The sequence below is a fragment of the Homarus americanus genome, unplaced genomic scaffold (genome assembly GCF_018991925.1).
Source record: "Homarus americanus isolate GMGI-L3 unplaced genomic scaffold, GMGI_Hamer_2.0 scaffold45916, whole genome shotgun sequence".
NCBI classification, from domain to species: Eukaryota; Metazoa; Arthropoda; class Malacostraca; order Decapoda; family Nephropidae; genus Homarus; species Homarus americanus.
The window spans coordinates 112,501-134,167 of record NW_024725294.1 but is presented as its reverse complement, the minus strand read 5'-3'; the positions used below and the strand labels follow the sequence as shown (position 1 = coordinate 134,167).

Genomic DNA, 21,667 nt, shown 5'->3' with positions numbered 1-21,667 from the left:
TCCCTGAGATCAAACCTCCTTGGAAAGAAAGCAATCAGTGTCAAGTTCATTCCCCAAACTAGTATGAAAACACCACGACTTAACCTAACAGAAAAAGAACACTTCTTGCACTTCACCAAGACTACTGGGAGGGATGGGACTAACTAATCCAGAGAATGCTGACTCTGAACATCAAGAATTCATAAGCTCACGGCAGCCCATCACTGACACATAATCGCCCAGAATGCAACAGGGAAGTGGACACAGCAAGTTAATAAGATCCACGTGGGTCCATTGCAACAGATCAGCAGAACTAGCAAAATGACATCATTGCAGCAACTATTGCTGCTGGTTCTGAAAAATTTGACAAAAAAAAGTAGCTATAAGCGCAGAGGTGGGCACTTACTCGAACTGGCTAACTACACGTTACCGATAAGGGCAAATGGTTTCAGCCTTAACAAACAAGAATTTACAGATGCCATTGCTCCCCAAGGTACGGTTGGCCCGGTAGAAGAATTTTGCCCTCCCCAGTAACGTCAATAATGGCTATTCTATGATAGCAAATCACGCCATGGTTTGCAGAAACTTCATATGCATGAGGCGCGGCGAATGGGGATCATCTGGCAAACATGTTGAAGAAATCTGTCAGGACGTCATGGTAGACCGACCCTCCTTCACTGGATGGCGAGATCTTCAACACAAGACTTCAGAGCACATCTAACAAGCCCGTGTGGACGTCAGTGCTCGAGAGTTCTGGACACTTGGGGACAGCAGGCTTTCTGTCGACATCCAAGTTTTTGATCCCATGTGCGTTTGTCACCGTAACCTGGCTCTCGATGCTGCATAGGAGAACGAGAACGACAGAGAAGGGCATATGGGAGAGAATTCAAAATGTTGATCAAGGGCAGCTTCACTCTAGTGTTCTGTACCTCACAAAGGTGGATGGGCCCCAAGTGCAAGATGTTTCTGCGCCAGACTCATGACTGATCTCGAACAGAAACTAGCAGCCAAGTTATGTCACAGCCTGGAGTAGAGATGTCGACTGTCCTTCTCTCATCAACTAGGTCGGCTTTGCTCTGCCTCAGCAGGAGACAGAGCTACCCTACTCCGACAACCTGCAGATATCTCGACTATAGAGGCTACAGTCACTGAATGCCGCATAGATCTGCAACTCAACTAATCTAACACAGATAGAGTAGTTCTTATGTATTAGGATATTTAATAATAAAATTAACAAATAAATGGTGGCGAGAATTGTGGCCTGTTGGGGGAGGTGGAGGCCAAAAAAAAAAAAGTAGTAGTAGTAGTAGTGGTGATGGTGGTAGTAGTATAGTAGTGGTGGTGGTGGTAGTGATGGTGGTGGTGGTAGTAATAGTAGTGGTGGTGATGGTGGTAGTAGTAGTAGTGGTGGTGGTGGTAGTGATGGTGGTGGTGATAGTAATAGTAGTGGTGGTGATGGTGGTAGTAGTATTAGTAGTGGTGGTGGTGGTAGTGATGGTATTAGTGGTAAAGGCGTCGACCACACCATCACACAACCATCAAAACCTTTACTACCAGATGAACGGAAACTCCAGGGTGTCGTAACTCTGTTATTAGTGACGCAGTGGTGGTCCTCCTCCAGTAGTGTGACACAGTGGGGGTCCTCCTCCAGTAGTGTGATGCAGTGGGGGTCCTCCTCCAGTAGTGTGGCACAGTAAGGACCCTCCTCCAGTGGTGTTACATAGTCCTGGTCCTCCTCCAGTAGTGTGACACAGTGGGGGATCCTCCTCCAGTAGTGTGACACAGTGGGGATCCTCCTCCAGTAGTGTGGCACAGGGGGTACTCCAGTAGGTGACACAATGGAGGGTCCTCCTCAGTAGTATGGCACAGTGGGGGATCCTCTCCAGTAGTGTGACACATGGGGATCCTCCAGTAGTGTGACACAGTGGGGGATCCTCCTCCAGTAGTGTGGCACAGGGGGTACCTCCAGTAGTGTGGCACAGTCCCTCCTCCAGTGGTGTTACATGTCCTGGTCCTCCTCCTGTGTGTGACACAGTGGGGGATCCTCCTCCAGTAGTGTGACACAGTGGGGGATCCTCCTCCAGTAGTGTGGCACAGTGGGGGTACTCCTCCAGTAGTGTGACACAATGGAGGGTCCTCCTCTAGTAGTATGGCACAGTGGGGGATCCTCCTCCAGTAGTGTGACACAGTGGGGGATCCTCCTCCAGTAGTGTGACACAGTAGTGTCGTCATCCTCATGTTGTATAGTAGGAATAACGAACAGTTAATTAGAATAATCATAAGCGAAACTAATAATAATAATAATAATAATAATAATAATAATAATAAAAATAATAATAATAATAATAATAACTTCCATTATATCTTAATAAATACACCATCACTTGTATGTTCTCAAGAGTCAGGTGATTACATTAGATATTCACAGAGTTCATTCATTGTTCTTAAAGTCATAATAACGGTTAAGTCTTAAAGTTATGTTTAGGGTCAGTTTGGTCTGTATAATCTTGTTTAAACTTGGTCTAGTATCACGAAGTTGAGAGAGAAGCAAGACTTTATCTGTTAGGTTGTAGGAAGTTGTTGTGGTGGTGGTAGGTACTGGTGCTGAGAGAGAGAGAGAGAGAGAGAGAGAGAGAGAGAGAGAGAGAGAGACCTACAAAGACAGACAAACAGACAGACAGACAGACAGAGATAGAGATCTACAAAGAGAAACAAGAGACAGAGATACAAACAAACAAAAAACACACCAACAGTTTACTAATGTTATTATACTCCATTGTCATAATAAATACAACTCACACTCTATATGACGTTAGTGTTTTTATGATTCATATAATAAAAAACATCGCACCTTTGTCTGCATGTTATTTTTTATTAGGGATGATAATGTCACTATACTGTCCACGCTGTAAAATATTGTGTGTGTGTGTGTGTGTGTGTGTGCGCGCGCGCGTGCATGCGTGCGCGCAGGGTGGTGTAATGCGTCTAGCGTGGCAGTATTATGTTAAGTGTTAAAATACAAGCACAACTTGCTTCCTGTCGCTTTCAGCTACCGCCACTGACTAGTTCACACCCTCCTCACCATCAAAAATCGTCTGTGCCTCCTCGTGGCAACACAAGGTAAATGGGCACCTTGTGGGCCCAGGCTAGACCAGCAGGGGATCAGAGGGACGGCGCATAGGCCCACTTGCATGTGGACAAGTCCTGGCGCCTACCAACCACCGCCCCTCTGCCTTGCGGATTAACCTTGGTAGGTATAAGGGTACGGGAGTAAACCCCAAACGAAAAATCTGGGTTGGAGCCCCGCATCAGGCAGACATGCTTACAGAGCTCCAACAAGATCCCCAACGCAACAGCAGTATAGGTGGAAGAGGTGACCAACATGGGAACCCAACGACTACACCGGAGGACGAAGGCAATGCATGATGGACAGGCTACTAAGGTGAAGTCCAAATAACTGCCCTATCGGCAGTCAATTGTGACTCTCCATCTCCCCAGTCGTTGGAACACTTACACCACTGGATCAGGAAAAGGGAGAGCCGATATGTGTGGTTTCAGTCTGTGCTCCTGCCTCACCATAGAAAAGGTTCCCTAAACATAACCTGACTAAAGAACCAACCTGACTGGTCAACCGCACCGAGTAAGGTCATCTCTATGTGGTCGAAAGCACAATTATAACTACAGATAAAATCAAAATCAAACTATACAACTTCTTATGGTCGCAGCATGGAATGTGAGGACCCTCCTGGATACTGGCACAAATGTGCGTCCTCAAAGAGGAACTGCCCTTGTGGCAAAAGAGGTGGCTAGGCATACCATCGAGGTAGCAGCCATTCGTGAGTCCCGGTTCCTAAGCGAGGGTCGCCTCACAGAACGGGTGTCTGGCTATACCTTCTTCTGGAAGGGTAAGGCTGCTGCGGAGAGAAACTGCATTTATGGAGTTGGCTCTACCATCAGCCAACGCATCCTACACAGGCTAACTGAAATGTTTGTTGGATCAACGAGCGCCTCATGACGCTCAGAGTCCCACTGAATCACTGATGTCATGCCTTTTTCATCAATGCATACGCTCCAACACTGGATGCAGAGGATGACATCAAGAAGGCCTTTTATGCCGACCTTGATAGAATGCTAACCTATATCCCCAGAGGTTGTGCTCCTTGGTGACTTCAATGCCAGAGCTGGCAGACATGCTGACATTTGGCAGGGAATCATAGGGAGAAATGGACTAGGCAAGTGTAATCCCTATCCCCTACTCCTGCTCAGCTATTGTACGCACACTGCTTCGCCAACACCAATACCTTGTTTAGGAAGGACGGCAAATGCAAGAGTTCGTGGCAACCCCCACGAACCAAACACTGGCATCTCATTGACTTTATCATTGTCAGAGAAAGAGATCGCCGAGATGCCCTCATTACCCGAACAATGCGTGGCTTAGACCACTGTGACACTGATCATCGACTCACAAGAGCCAAGCTATCACTTCACGTCTCCCCAAAACGGCGAAGGCAACAAACCTCCAGAAGAGGTTTTAACACTCAGCGTCTGGAGGATGCAGCAGTAGCACATGCTTTCAGAGAGCAGAGCCGAATAGGATATTCTCGACACTGTCATGACAAAAACCTGCAGAGACCCTCGTCCAGATCGAAAGAATACACCAGGACTGGTTTGATGAAAATGACCCGGAAATCAATACTCTCGTTGATGGTAAACGTGCTGGTTTAATTGACTCGGACCAAAGCTGATGCCTTCTGTAAGAAGAAGAAAGCGGCGGCTCATATCGACTGGTTTAAATATAGAGCATGTGAAATGCAAAATTTTCAGATCAACACGGGATGCGTGAATTTTTCAGTTCCCATAAAACATTTTATGAACCAATCACTCATGGCACAACCCCATCCGCTCATCCGACGGTAACTCCCTAAGTAAAGACGAAGAAGGCATCCGTCAGTGCAGGAAAGAGCAGTACCATTCGCTGCTCAACCGAAACACCGATGTGGATATCCTGACTACCCAGCAGGTCCCCCAGCATCCAGAGCTGACCCAATTCAGATATCCTCCTTCCCTGGATGAGGTAACTACCGCCATCAAACAGATGAAAAAATAACAAAGCCTCAGGGCCTGATGGAATCCCAGCCGAGGAGTATAAAGCAGGAGGATCTCTGACTACCAGCCGTTTCCACCCTCTCCAGGAGAATATATGGAAAATAGAGGATATTCCCCAAGCTCTTAAAGACACCTCGATCTTCAACAGTTATAAGAACAAGGGAGACCGGTCAGACTGTGGCAACTACCACTCGATCTTGCTGGCAAGACTATTCCCTGAGTCCTCCTATACAGACGTCTCCCTGAGGTGGAAAACTTTCTCTAAGAATCTCAATGTGGCTTTAGACCATCACGTGGCACCACTGACTTGATCTTTGCTTCCCGCCAGATATGGGAAAAGTGCAGAGAACAGCGTCGTAACCTGTACATGGCCTTCATCGACCCAACCAAGGCCTTCGACTCGGTCAACAGGAATGCCTTCTGGCAGACCCTTAGCAGGTTTTGGCTGCCCGCCAAAATTCATCGCCATTGTGAGGCAACCTTATGATGGCATGAGCAGCATTTGTCCTGCACAATGGCACCCAGTCTGAGTTCTTCCCCATCCAAACGGGGTAAAACAAGGATGTATGTTGGCTCCAACTCTCTTTTCCATTTTCTTGGCCTTCCTTACTCGTGCCAGTGTCAATTTAGCCGGCGGGGTGGACATCGAGTATCTGATGAAGGCTATTTTCGACACACGACAACTCCAGGCAGGAACAAAGGTGTCGGCAGCTTCCATTACTGAATTTCAGTATGGGTACGACCTTCCCCTTCTCGCTCACACTGAATTCGACCTACAGGAGATCCTGAACACCTACGCAGGTGCGTATGCACACTTCGGCCTTGAGGTGAATGTACATAAGACTCAGATTCTCTTTGAGACTGCCCCTGGTTCAGCCACACCTCCACCATCCATTCAGCTTAACGGAACTACCCTCTCTAATGTTACCCACTTTCGGTATCTCGACTTATCCACCACCGCAGGCATTGATAAAGAGATTCAACATCGGATCAGATGTTCATCTCAAGTCTTTGACACACTCCGTACCCTTATCTTCAACTGTAGGGAGCTAAAATTATCTACAGAGTTGCACGTATATCGAACAGTGGTCTTCCCCATCCTGTTATATGGCAGCGAGACATGGGTCACATACAGGAGGCACCTCAAGGCACCTGAAAACTTTCACCAGTATTCTCGCTGACACCAACTGTAGGAGCATCGAGGCTACCATTATCCATAAACAACTTCGCTGGACTGGCCATGTTACCCGCATGGGTGACAGTAGACTACCAAAGCAGCTACTTTACAGTCACCTAACGAATAGTAATCGCAACGTTGGCAGGCAACTGAAAAGGTATAAGGATAGTCTTAAGATAAACCTGAAGAGTCCCAAATCGACCCCCTCACCTGGGAGACGATTACTCCACACCGCAACGCTTGGAGGAGCACCACACGAGAAGGTGTCAATATTTTCGAGTTAGTCCTACTGCAATCCGAGGCAGACAAGCGCCAACGCCGGAAAGACGTTGTTGCCGCCCCTCCTGCACTAGATGGAGGCATCCACATTTGCATCATCTGTGAACGACCCTGCCGGTCCCGTATCGGCCTCTTTAGTCACCTGAAAACTCACCAACGAAGGTGACATCCTTAATAACTCATATCACTGTCTCATAGCTGGATGATCGTCATACTCGATTCTGTGACAACAAAGTAGTACTGTAGTAGTGTGTGTGTATGTGTGTGTGTATGTGTGTGTATGTGTGTGTGTGTGTGTGTGTGTGTGTGTGTGTGTGTGTGTGCCAGTTTATACACTGTTGGTCAAAGGAATTGTTTAGTATTTATCACACTCCCTCTCGCTCTCTAACTCACTAAATCATTCATTCAATCACTCACTCGCTTCCGCACTCATCGTATCTCGTTCATTCACTCACTCAGCTTTTAATTCATATCCTCACTCACTCACTCACTCACTCACTCACTCACTCACTCACTCACTTACTCACTCACTCATTCACTCATTCCTCTGATGTTTTGATGGAACACCTAAAGATTAGCTCCCACCCCCCGAGCTCATCTTAGTCAGTAGTCGTCCACATGTCCACCGTTTTTTGTCTATGGTAATTTTTGAATTTTTAAAATGGATCAGATGATTTAGGAAAGCTCTACAGTTTATTGACCTGTTGGTAATGTTTATAGGTCAAAGGTCAAGTCAGAGGTAAGCACAGAAAAAATATATTGATTAAAGACTAAATAAAAAGTGTGACCAGGGAATTTTATACATACGAGGGTGTTTATAAAGTCCGTGTGTACATTTATATTTTATTAAATATATATACATGTGATGTGATTCAAATTAGCAGTGAATGGCACCATATATTTCTTAACTAACGACATAACCACCATCTTACCTACTCATACTGGTTATAGGAACAGTTAGTTAAACACGGCGGGATAACACCGTAGAGTGTGTGCTGTGATATACGACCGTACCTAGTTTTATTATGATTGCTTTGTTCCTTTCTAGTTGACTCTCTCTCTCTCTCTCTCTCTCTCTCTCTAATTAATTCATTTTCTTGACATCAAAGTAACAAATGTCTCTCTGTATCTATTTAATAATACCAACAAGAGATATGTTTCTTCCCAGGCTTAAGAGAGATGTAATCACGCGTCAACTTTGTAATTCATATAAACAATGTTGTTCTGTCTCTCTATGTTGATATACTCACACAGTACAGTCACGGTCAAAAGTCCTGTAGCCTCTCCTCCTGAACCACGAACCCCGAGAATCACACTCGTGAATCCGAAGCAGTAGACATAAGTGCTTCGGGTTCACAAGTCTGAATCTCGGGGTTCGTGGGGCAGCAGAAGAGGCGACAGGACTTTGCAATCTTACCTGTACACACGATTGAGCTTAAGAGTATTACTTGAGCACAGTACTACTAAAGGGGTAAAGTAAAGGACACATTACATAGTACAAGTTTATTATTACATCACAGCAACGGCTTTACGATGACTGGGATATGAAGCGATACAAAAGATGAAGGGAACGACCTATAGTAGCTAGCACAGGGTGATAAAGATGTGTAGATAATGAAGCAATATGTAAACTGAAGATATATATATATATATATATATATATATATATATATATATATATATATATATATATATATATATATATATATATATATATATATATATATTGATCTTCATGAATACATTGTTATTTTGACTTACTATATAAAATTATGACATTATATATTTATTTTAAACAAAAACAGATGATAGAGAGATGACAAATGAAAGATAAAAAGAATAAATACCTATAAAAATAAAGATATATGGAGCCTCAAGTGAGTAGGTATGATAGAAAGACGACAATGACCTTATTCCTTCCTACTGCCTGACCTGAGATGACCTCTAGTATGACCCAGGTTAACCTCACACATGTCCAGGGTCAAACGCCGCCGCTGCTGCTGCCACCATCACCCTCCATAACCTCTAATAGTTTAGGTTAGGTTAATTTTCCTGGTTTTTGGTTTATTTAAATTTCTATTGGTTGAGTCTCGTGTTGTTCTCAGTATGAAGGGTTGAGGTGCTTGTAGAGGAGGTCAGGGTGTAGGCTCTGGGGTCAAAGTTCACACGATGTGTGTGTGTGTGTGTGTGTGTGTGTATTAGTCATGTTAACTTTGATCCTATGAGCTGGCTCTTAAACATGTATACCTGACTTTTTTATGTACGTGCACGTTTTATAGTTCAGTGGTTCAAAGTTCATACACACACACACACACACACACACACACACACACATACACCACTAACTTTGAACTTTTGAACTCATCAGTGTCTCAAGCAGTGAACCTCCCTTTGAGTGACGTCCAGCGAGATTTGAACACAGACACTGAGGAGCAGGCAGCAGGAGGTCAAGTTTTGAACATCTGGCAAGGTTCTCCCCCGAACATTGAACATTCATGAGAACGTTGAATATCTAAGATGAACAAATAACACCTGTTCTTACACACACTGTAGGTGGCTGTATATATCAAATGTTCATTCAAGATGTGTCTGAACAGGTGATATTTCTATGTTCATATGTGTCATGTGTCACTAGACTAACAGCACTATATAATGACTATATGGTGAACATGCTAGTTTTACACATACATACATACATACATACATACATGTGATATGTTATCCACCGCGTGAGTAGAACATTCTCACATATATTCCCATTGTTTGTCTACCTCCAGTTAATGTTATTCTTCACACACGTACAAACACACTATCGACTTGTGGATTATCATAGATTTTGACTTACACCTATGATGACCGATGATGACCTACGGCACACACACACACACACACGCTCGCGCTCGTTTACATTAGTGATACAGAGAACGTGATGATGGTGGATAACGCCACCTGGCAACAACCACTCGTACTACACAGGATGATGACGTCATAACTCGAGTGTCTGATGTTATTACGCTGTCAATATTACGGGACAACTTCCCCCCCTCCCTCACGTAAGAACAACAACACCAGTCCCTGAAAGCTGAAAAATTACACTTTACCATTATTAAAAAAAATTGAGAAACATTACTTTTTAACTTAACCTAAAAAGATAAACTAAGACACATTGCTGTTTTAACTTAACTCCTCAAAATTAAGAGACAAATTCTCTAAAATAATAACTGATGCATTAAAAAAAAAGAATAACTTGAGATCATAAAACATTTCCACCATTACCAGTGAGAATTATTTACCTTGAATTTGAGAAGGAAATATATTTTTTTATTGGGACTGAGGACTAATTCCCCCCAACACCGTAAGAATAAGGCAATATAAACTTGAATCTTAATAATGAAATAAAACCCCAAATTGACTTGCAAAGACAAACAACAAACCAACATTACTAAAACAGCAACGATAAGAAAATACAGCATTTAACAGCAAAATACAGCAATGCTAATAACAACACAGCATTAACAGCATCAAATCACAGCATTAATAACCCTTCAATACACTAACCCGCCTACCCTCCCACCTCTTCCCACCTCCAATAAAAAAAAACGAGAAACTAAAATCAAATGAGATTCTTTAAAGGAAGATCTGAGAGCGTTTTAACTGGTGAGTGTCTACGCCTGAAGAGACATGTCTGTCAAGCGGTTCAATATCAGTTTCTTGTGAGCATCAGAGGGTGACGCAGACCACCTCCTCATCAATCACGCCCTCCTCCTCCTCCTCCTCCTCCTTCTCCCTCCTCCTCTTCCTCCTCTTCCTCCTTCCTCCTCCTCCCTCCTCCTCCTCCTCCTCCTCCTCCTCCCCTCCTCCTCCTCTCTCACCGCCTTAGATGGTACTAGGAGAGGTCTGGTCGTCTTTGAGACGCTGGGAGGTTTTGGAGGATGCTGGGAACACTGGGAGGTAACGCCTGTACGTCTTCCCTAGAATGTGTGTGTGTTGTGTGTGTGTGTGTGTGTGTGTGTGTGTGTGTGTGTGTGTGTGTGTGTGTGTGTGTGTGTGTGTGTGTGTTCCCTAGTACGTGAATTTGTACATATATATGTGTATCTATACATGTATTTTTACATGTAAGTGTATTCTAGAGGCCTTATTTTTCTCTACCATTTGATGTGCTGTTATGTATGTATGTACGTATGTATGTATGTATGTATGTATGTATGTATGTAGGTGGTGACTTATGGATTGGTAATGGTCAGCATGCTCGCCTCGCAAGCAGGTAGACCAGGGTTCGATCCCCGGGCAGGGTGAATCTATGGGCAAGTTTCTTTACGCCATTTGCCTCTGTCTACCCAGCAGTAATTGGGAACCTGGGTGTTAATCGATTTGCGGATCGTGTTCCGGGTAATGGTTAGCCAGTGCAGTTGGTGAGTTGTCGGTCTTCTCGGACTATTCCTTGACACTGGGTCAGCAAGCTCGTTAACAGGGTGTGGTTGTTGTGCTGGCGGCAGCTTCTACACCTTAAACAAATCCACGCCTAGGTGGCCCTTGGGCTGGCCATCCTCGTTTCACGAGGGCAAAATTACAAATGTATGTGTATGTATGTATGGGTGGATGGATGTATGTATGAATGTATGTCTATGTATGTATACAAGATTGTGTATTTCCAAATGTTTATATGCAAGTTGTGTGTGTGTATGTGTGTGTGTGTGTGTGTGTGTGTGTGTGTGTGTGTGTGTGTGTGTGTGTGTGTGTGTGTGTGTATGTGTGTGTGTGTGTGTGTGTGTGTGTGTGTGTGTGTGTGAGTGTGTGTGTGTGTGTCTTTCTGTCTGTCTGTCTGTATAAGTTTCACTCACAACAATTTTAGGAACATTTCATCATCATCATCATCATCATCATCATCATCATCATCATCATCATCATCATCATCATCATCATCATCATCATCATCATCATCATCATCATCATCATCATCATCATCAACATTATTACACACACTAGAATTACAGTATTAATTACACCTCACATAACTTCAGTAAGAGACAACATCTTAACATCTAACATCATAAACACAAAACATCGCTTCGCTAAAAAATATAGGCGATGTTTATACTCATTATCTACTATTAACATCTTCTGTAAACACCTGTGGATGGCGGACACACAGGCGCTTAATTGAGGTGAAAATATTAATTAAAGCCTGACATAACTTGATTAAATTTGTGTTATGGATGATTAATTAACAATTTCACGAGTAAACACACACACACACACACACACACACACACACACACACACACACACACACACACACACGACAAAAACCTTCATTTATACATACAAACAATTTATTATACATATGATTATGCATTTCCCCCTCAAGATGCATAAAGACATACATACATACATATCTTACATTAATAGTATATATTATATATACATTTATCAAATACGAACATTGTATTTACATGAGATACTGTGGAGAGAGGAAACAAGATAGCTAGAGATGTCTCGTTCTCGTGGTCTCGAGCCGTTGTTGTTTTAACTCTTGCAAGACGAGAGGTAGGACCTCCTTGCTTATAAGATGCAAGTTCATATTTCTTCACTTCTCAAAAAAACACTAAAAAAGAATTGTATCTCCTCATAATAACTGTCTCCTCATAATAGCACTGAGAGAACTGTAGAGAACGTCTCTATACAAGCCTTATCTCTCACAGGTATAACATTTCTACAGTTTGAATCCCGTGAGAAATATGAGACAAATTTATTTCACACGAGATTCATTTATGAAAGATAATTGATCTATGATGGTACTACCACACACCTCATGGTACTGCCACGCACCTCATGGTACTGTCACTCACCTCATTAGTACTGGAAAGCGCCTCATGGCACTGATAAGCACCTCATGTAACTGTTAAGCACCACATGACACTGTTAAGCACCACATGACACTGTTAAGCACCACATGACACTCAACGCACCCCGGAGAAACTAAATGACACCCCTAGAGACAAAGGCCCCCTTGAACTCAGGATATCCCATAACTCCCCAGAGACCCATAAGAACCCACGGAAACCTATAAAAAAACAGATTCCACAAAATCTCCAGAGAACCCCAGTAAACGCCCCCTCACCCTCAGAGGAACCCAAGAGACCCTAAAATCTCAGATATCATTAGAAAACCCCAGAGACCCATAGAAACCTTCAGAAGTCCCAGAAACCCCAGGGACCACCAAACCCTCAGAAATACCCAGACAAACCCAATATAAATAAGTGTATTAGCATCAGGTGTTTACAGTTCTAAACTTGGTCACTCGTTACATACTCAGTGCCATGACACAAGGTATTCACAGTGGGTGTTTGACAGTACTAGTGACATGTGTTCATGGTTCAGGTGTCATTTCAGAGATTTAGAGATGACACTATATTGCTTTTGGTGTCACTTCAGAATGGTTCAAAAGTGACACTACATACCTTTAGGTGTAATGTCTGTACAGTAGACGTGAACACTTCAACTCCGCTAAATTATGTCCCAGAAATCACCTCAATAGTTCACACTGGACATGACATAACACTGTTCAGGTCTCTCTATAAAACATAGACTCCAAACACGTGTACAGTCCCCTTCACTAGTGCAGGGGCTCCTCTTATAAACATTCTACAAATTATTACATTGAGATATTTGTTTTAAAATTGTTTTACTTTGATTCCATTGTATGTTTACTATTGCGAGTTTCCTTCTGTCGAATGTAAACAAACACAGCGCTGCCACACTGCACAAAACCTGACGACCCCTTGTAAAGGCACAAGTGAAGGGGACTGTACATAGTAGACATGATGCCAGTCTCTCGTTCCATAAACACACTGTAAACGTCTCTATACAACACAGGCGACAATAACAGTACAGGATGAACTTTGACTCACTGGTGTAACTCACTCATTAAGCTGTAGTTAATAACGTTTATTGTGTCTGTACATTTGTTTATTTAAGACATATATTAATGACAGTAAACACCTAAGTGATATTATAATGAAGATGATGATGATGATGATGGAAGTTGATAATTAAGGTAGATAGAATGATGAAGGTAAATGTAATAAAATAGTAATATGAAGGAAATTAAAAAAATGAGAATATAATTGACGAAAATAATAATAATAATAATTTTTTTTTATAATAATAATAATAATAATAACACGATTGAAAAAATAGTAGAAATGAAAATAATAACAATAATGACAAGAACAACAATGAACATGACATTTTATCAACAACGCGCGCGCACACACACACACACACACACACACACACACACACACACACACACACACATACACACTCAGAGGAAGGTATCCCCTACCCTTCCACCAAAAACCGTCCCAATAACCTAATCTAACCTCTCAAAATACAATACCAGCCACAATAATAAACCCAAAACTTACTCCTGTATTATTTATACAACAACATCTACAGTAGTTAAGTGATTGTGAACTTCCTCCTTCACTGTCGCCTTGAGGAGCCAGTATATAACAGCGAGGGTCACAGAAGGATCGGCGGGAGGTTAGGTCATGTGAGGTCAATTAGTGTACCTCTGTGACGATACTGATCTACATAAACAAGTTGGTGTCAGTGTTGCCGGGATGGTGAACAGTTGCACGTGTTGTTGGGGATCAGTTTGGGTCAAATTGGTAGTTGTTTTCACTTCTACAGCAGCGGTGATAATAATAATAATAATAATAATAAATAATAATAGTAATAATAATATTAATAATAATAATAATAATAATTATAATGATAATAATAATAATAATAATAATAATAATAATAATAATAATAATAATATTAAATAATATATATTATGTTAAAGAACATTAATGGTTTCCATTTGTGTGTATTATTATTTATTGTGTGTGTGTGTGTGTGTGTGTGTGTGTGTGTGTGTGTGTGTGTGTGTGTGTGTGTGTGTTATTGTGTGTGTGTGTGTGTGTTTTTTTTTTATTTTTTTTTTTTATTATTATTGTGTGTGTGTGTGTGTGTGTGTATGAACAATTACCGGCAGTTCCTTTAGGAAAAAAAAATATTTGTTATTTTCCTTTGCTGTTGTCTTTCACGGTGGAGGAGGTCGCGTTGAGCGTTGTCTCTAGCGTGGCCTGTTCTCGTGTTGTGGCGGGCGTGTAGGGGAGGCGTGGTGACAGAGTGGTCCACGCCTGGTGCTGTTCCCCCTCCACCTCCCCCACTACCTCCTCCACTTGCTGTTGCTGCGCCCGCTGTTCCCCCCGACGCCTGCTGTCCTGCTGTGAGGCGTGAGGGAGGTCGCTTACCCCCGTCACTGTACAGCATCGTCATGGCCCACTGCTCTTGTTTAGGCTTACCTGTGTGAGACAGACAAACAGACAGAAATAGAGAGACAGACAGAATGAGGGAGGCAAACCGACAGACAGGGAGAGAGAGATTCAAAGAGGGACAGACAGACAGAAAGACAGGAGACAGAGAGAGGTGGTTAATACATATATAAAGGTGTATTACATAGATATACACATTACAAATATACACCTATACACTACACCTGCGCGAACACATATGTATACACACGAGACGCACAAAGATACTCACAAACCTGAAATGTACCCACACACAAACACACACATTCACACACACACGACCCCCACACGACCCTCCCCCCTCTGCACACACACACACACACACCCCCACACACGACCCCCACACGACCCCCACCTTTGCACACACACACACACACACACACACCAGACCCTCCCAAACCACACACTTATCACACACACGACCCCTCCCACACGCACACGACACCCTTCCCCACACACACCTGACGACCACCACCTTCCCCACACACACTCCACCACACCTCCCCCCACACACACACACACAACCACCATCTCCCCATAAAAAGGATTACAATCATCTCCCCCACACACAACCACTACCTCCCCCACACACACAACCACCACCACCTCCCCCACACACAACCACCACCACCTCTCCCACACACACAACCACCACCACCTCCCCACACACACAACCACCACCTCCCCACATACACACAACCACCCACCACCTCCCCCCACACACAACCACCACCTCCCCCTCACACACAACCACCACCACCTCTCCCCACACACACACAACACCACCACCTCCCCACACACAACCACCACCTCTCCCACACACCCACCACCTCCCCCCACAACCACCACCTCCCCACACACACACCACCTCCCCCACACACACAACCACCACCACCTCCCCACACTCACACCACCACCACCTCCCCACACACACAACCTCCCCACACAACAACCACCACCTCCCCACACACACACCACCACCTCCCCACACACACACACACAGCAACCACCACCTCCCCCACACACACAACAACCACCTCCCCCACACACACAACCACCAACCCACCTCCCCACACACACAACACCACCACCTCCCCACACACACAACCACCACCACCTCCCCCACACACAACAACCACCACCTTCCCCTCACACACACAACCATCACCTCCCCCCACACATCCACCACCTCCTCCCACACACAACCACCGCCACCTCCCCACACACACACAACCACCATCACCTCCCCCACACACACCCCACCTCCCCCCACACACACAACAACCACCACCTCCCCCACACACACACACCATCACCTCCCCCCCACACAATCCACCACCTCCTCACACAAACACCGCCACCTCCCCACACACACAACCACCATCCTCCCCACACACACAACCACCACCTCCCCCACACACAACACCACCTCCCCACACACACACAACCACCACTCTCACACACACAACCACCTACCTCCCCCACACACAACCACACCACCTCCCCACACACACAACAACCACCACCTCCCCCACACACATACACACCACCACCACCTCTCCCCACACCACCACCTCCCTCCCTACACAACCATCCTCCCCCACACACCCACCACCTCCCCTACACACAACCACCACCACCTCCCCACACACACAACAACCCCACCTCCCCACACACATACCACCACCACCACCTCTCCCCACACACACAACCACCACTACCTCCCCCACACACAACCATCCCTCCCCCACACCCACCACCTCCCCCACACACAGTATCACCACCTCCCCACACACACAACAACCACCTCCCCCACACACATCACAACCACCACCACCTCTCCCCACACACACAACAACCACCACCTTCCCCTCACACACACACCATCACCTCCCCCACACACAACACCACCTCCCCCACACACAACCATCACACCTCCCCCCACAACAACCACCACCTCCCCCACACACAACCATCACCTCCCCCCACACACAACCACCACCTCCCCCACACACACAACCACCACTACCTCACCAGACATACAACCACCACCACCTCTCCCACACACACACCACCACCTCTCACACACACAACCACCACCTCTCCCCACCACCACCACCTCTCCCACACACACACCACCACCACCTCTCCCCACACACAACCACCACCACCTCACCCCACCACAACCATCCCTCCCCACACACAAACCACCACCTCTCCCACACACACAACCATCACCTCCCCCAAGCACAACCACCACCTCCCCCAGCCACAACCCACCCTCCCCATACACACACAGCCACCTCCCACTACCACCACCTCCCCCACACACAATCCCTCCCACAGCACAGCCACCACCTCCCCACACACACAGCCACCACCCCCGCCACCACCAACTCCCCACCCACAGCCACCACCCACCTCCCCACACACCACACAACCACCACCCCCACACTCACCCCACCACCTCCCACACACACACAACCACCACCTCCCCCACACAACCACACCACCCCCCCACACACACAACCACCACCACCTTCCCCCACCACACCACCACCTCCCCCCCACACTCGCACACACACCACACACCCCTCCCCCACTCCCCACACCACCTCCCCACACACACACAACCACCACCACCTCCCCACACACTAACCACCACCACCCAACCACCCCCCCACACCCCACACACCACCCCCACACACACAACCACCACCACCCTCCCCCACACACAACCACCACCCCCCCTACCCACCACCTCCACCACCCCACCACACCACCACACCTCCCCACACAACCACCACACCACCTCCCCCCACACAACCACCTCCCCCACACACACAACCACCACCACCTCTCCCCCCACACACCACCACCACCTCCCCCCACCCAACAACCACCACCTTCCCCACACACACACCACCACCACCTCTCCCCCACTCACAACCACCACCACCTCTCCCCCACTCACACACCCCCCTCCCCCAACCACCACCTCCCCCACAACCACCACCACCTCTCCCCCACTCACACAACCACCACCACCTCCCCCCTCACACACAACAACCACCACCTTCCCCCACTCACACAACCACCACCTCCCCACACCACAACCACCACCACCTCCCCACACACACCACCACCACCTCCCCCTCACACACAACCCACCACCTTCCCCCACTCACCACCACCTCCCCCACTCACCACCACCACCTCCCCTCACACACACACCACCACCTCCCCCCCACACACACACATATCGACTCAAGACTTAATCAAAACTCTGACAAAGTAAACAAGGCCCTGAACAGTATCCAGCTCTCTGTGTCACCCAATTTATGCTTTATCTCGAGGAAATGTTTGACTTCCTGTGACTACAAGAAAATGGGGAGAAATTATGGGGAATAAAATCATTGATATTAATTATTGATTGATTGAATTTTATGTATCGGGAAAGATTGGATTTGGTTAGAGAGAAGGTGGTCATTTGATGGGAACAATTAGCTTAGTACACAAGAGAAGGTGGTCATTTGATGGGAACAATTAGCTCAGGCCACAAGAGAAGGTGGTCATTTGATGGGAACAATTAGCTCAGGCCACAAGAGAGGTGGTCATTTGATGGGGAACAATTAGCTCAGGCCACAAGAGAGGTGGTCATTTGATGGGAACAATTAGCTCAGGCACAAAGAGAGGTTGGTCATTTGATGGGGAACAATTAGCTCAGGCCACAGAGAATGGTCATTTGATGGGAACAATTAGCTCAGTACACGAGAGAGGTGGTCATTTGATGGGAACAATTAGCTCAGGCCACAAGAAGGTGGTCATTTGATGGGAACAATTAGCTCGGGCCACAAGAAGGTGGTCATTTGATGGGAACAATTAGCTCAGGCTCAAAGAGAGGTGGTCATTGATGGGAACAATTAGCTCAGGCCACAGAGAAGGTGTTGTTGAGCAATTAGCTCAGTACACAAGAGAAGGTGGTCATTTGATGGGAACAATTAGCTCAGGCCACAAGAGAAGGTGGTCATTTGATGGGAACAATTAGCTCAGGCCACAAGAGAAGGTGGTCATTTGATGGGAACAATTAGCTCAGGCCACAAGAAGGTGGTCATTTGATGGGAACAATTAGCTCAGGCCACAAGAGAAGGTGGTCATTTGATGGGAACAATTAGCTCAGGCCACAAGAGAAGGTGGTCATTTGATGGGAACAATGGTTTGTTTCACGAAAAAGGTGACCAATTTGCTGCAGCCATTAGATTAGCCGCAGCATAAGAGTCTCCTTAATTTAATCAATATAGAAAGATTGGTTTATCCCGCGATGGAAAGTTCTCTTCAGTGTTCTCTCAAACTGTGTGGTCTCACGTGGAGAAAAACAACCTCTCGCTGAAAGAGATAGCGAGAGAAAGTTGCAAAAGGAAGATATAATGGATAAAGTGGAGAAAGAGAGAAAGCGGGTGAAAGTGAGAGAAAGGAAGAGAAAATGACGAAAGTGAAGAAGGTAAATGAAAGATAGAGATATCAAGTGAGAGAAAGAAAAAAATAGAGAAAGCGAAAGAAAACGAGAGAAAGCAAGAGAAATAAAGATAAAACGAGAGAGAGCGAAAAAAGGAGAGAAAATTTGTAAGTAACTGAAGAACAGAAGAAAAAGCGACAATTTATGCCAGGCAGCCCGCGTCGTAAGTGGGTTAAGTGGCTTATTTTAGGACTGCCGCTGAGAAGGGAAGTCACGGGTAGGGAGGCAGAGAATATATTAATTGTCAACAAGATAATAAGGCGAAACGAGAGACAGAGAGACAGGTTAAGAGAGACAGAGAGACAGACCAGGTGAGATAGACAAAGTATAAGGGAAGGGCGTGAGACAGGGAAAGAAAGAAGACAGACAGACAGGTAGATATATAAAGACAGACACACAAAGAGAGAGGCAGAGAAAAACGAATATAGACAGCCAAGTAGGAACAGACAGACAGATGGGAGGAGGGGCAGGCAGACAGGCAGACAGGTACAGAGATCAAGAGACAGACAGACAGACAGACAGACAGGTAGAGAGAAACAATTTTATAGCCTGGCGTTGAGAGACAGTACCTAGCGTTGAAGAAGTGGTGGTGTAGTGGTAGTGGTGGTGGTGTGAGTAGTGGTGGAGTGGTAGTGAGGTGGTGGTGGTGGTGGTGACGTTAATAGTGTGGTGTGGTGGTAGTGGTGGTGACGTGATAGTGGTGGTGTAGTGTGTAGTGGTGATGTGATGGTGGTGGTGTAGTGTGGTGGGTAGTGAGTGGTGAATTAGTGGTGGTGAGAAGTGGTGGTGACGTGGTAGTGGTGGTGTAGTGGTAGTGGTGGTGTAGTGGTAGTGGTGGTGGTAGTGGTGGTGGTGTGTGAGTGTGAATGGTGGTGGTAGTGGTGGTGATGGTGGTGTGTTGTTTGTGGTGGTGGTGGTGTAGTGGTGGTGATTGTGGTGTGAGTGGTGGTGTAGTGGATGGTGGTGACGTGGTAGTGGTGGTAGTGGTAGTGGTGGTGACGTGGTGGTGGTGTAGTGGTAGTGGTGGTGACGTGTGGTGGTGGTGTAGTGTGAGTGGTGGTGTAGTGTGGTGGTGTGGTAGTGGTAGTGGTGGTGGTGTGGTGGTGGTGTGGTGTGAGTGGTGGTGGTGGTGAGTGGTGGTGGCAGTGGTAGTGGTGGTGACGGTGGTAGTGGTGAGTGGTAGTGGTGGTGTGGTGGTGGTGACGTGTGGTGGTGTGGTGACGTGGTGGTGGTGGTGTAGTGAGGTGGTGGTGTAGTGGTAGTGGTGGTGTGTTGAGTGGTGGTGTGATGTGGATTAGTGGTGGTGAGTGGTGTGGTGGTGGGGTGGTTGGTGTGGTGGTGAGTGGTGGTGACGTGGTAGTGGTGGTGGTGGTAGTGGTGGTGGTGTAGTGTGGTGGTGGTAGTGGTGGTGACGTGGTTGGTGGTGGTGTAGTGGTGTGGTGGTGGTGGTAGTGTGGTGTATGGTAGTGGTGGTGACGTGGAGTGGTAGTTGTGGTGTAGTGTGAGTGGTGGTGTAGTGGTGGTGGTGGTGTAGTATTGGTGGTGGTGAGCGTGGTGGTTGGTGGTGTGAGTGTTAGTGGTGGTGACGTGGCAGTGGTGGTGGAGTGGTGGTGTTGGTGACGTGTGGTGGTGTGTGGTGGTGGGTGTGTAGTGGTGGTGGTGGTAGTGGTGGTGGGCGTGGTAAGTGGGGTACGGTGGTGGTGTTAGTGGTGACGTGGTGAGTGGTGGTGACGTGGTAGTGGTGGTGAGTGGTGAGTGGTGGTGTAGTGGTGGTGGTTGTGGTAGTGGTGGTGACGTGGTGGTGGTGGTGTAGTGGTAGTTAGTTAGTTGTGAGTGGTAGTGATTGGTGGTGGTGGTTGGTGGTAGTGGTGGTGGTTGGTGGTGTTGGTGGTGGTGGTGGTTGGTTGATTATTGGTGAGTTGGGTGGTGGTGGGTTAGTGGTGGTGTGTAGTGGTGGTGGTGGTGGTAGTGAGGGTGGTGTAGTGGTGGTGGTGGTGTGGTGGTGGTGGTGGTGGTGGTGGTGGTGATGGTGGTGGTGGTGGTGTGGTGGTGAAGTGGTTGGTGGTGGTGAGGCGTGGTGGTGGTTGAAGTTGTGGTGGTGATTGGTTGGTGACGTGGTGGTGGTGGTGACGTGGTGGTGGTGGTGGTTGGTGAGTGGTGATTGTAGTGGTAGTGGTGGTGGTGGTGGTGGTGGTGGGCAGTGGTGGTGGGGTTGGTGTGAAGTGGTGGTGGTGGTGCGGT

At 46.5% G+C, this 21,667-nt stretch overlaps 1 protein-coding gene across 1 annotated transcript in view; it reads right to left on the bottom strand.

Moving 5' to 3' along the window:
• Positions 1-1,571: 1,571 nt before the first annotated feature.
• Positions 1,572-21,667, bottom strand: part of LOC121864785 (thyrotropin-releasing hormone receptor-like) — a 101,752-nt gene continuing 81,656 nt past the window's right edge. Inside the window, exons 4-5 of the mRNA XM_042363954.1 lie at positions 14,641-14,901; positions 1,572-1,999 (exon numbers count right to left, since the gene is read on the bottom strand). Of these exons, the coding sequence (XP_042219888.1) occupies positions 1,572-1,999; positions 14,641-14,901 (689 nt within the window). The remainder of the gene's footprint in view (positions 2,000-14,640; positions 14,902-21,667) is intronic.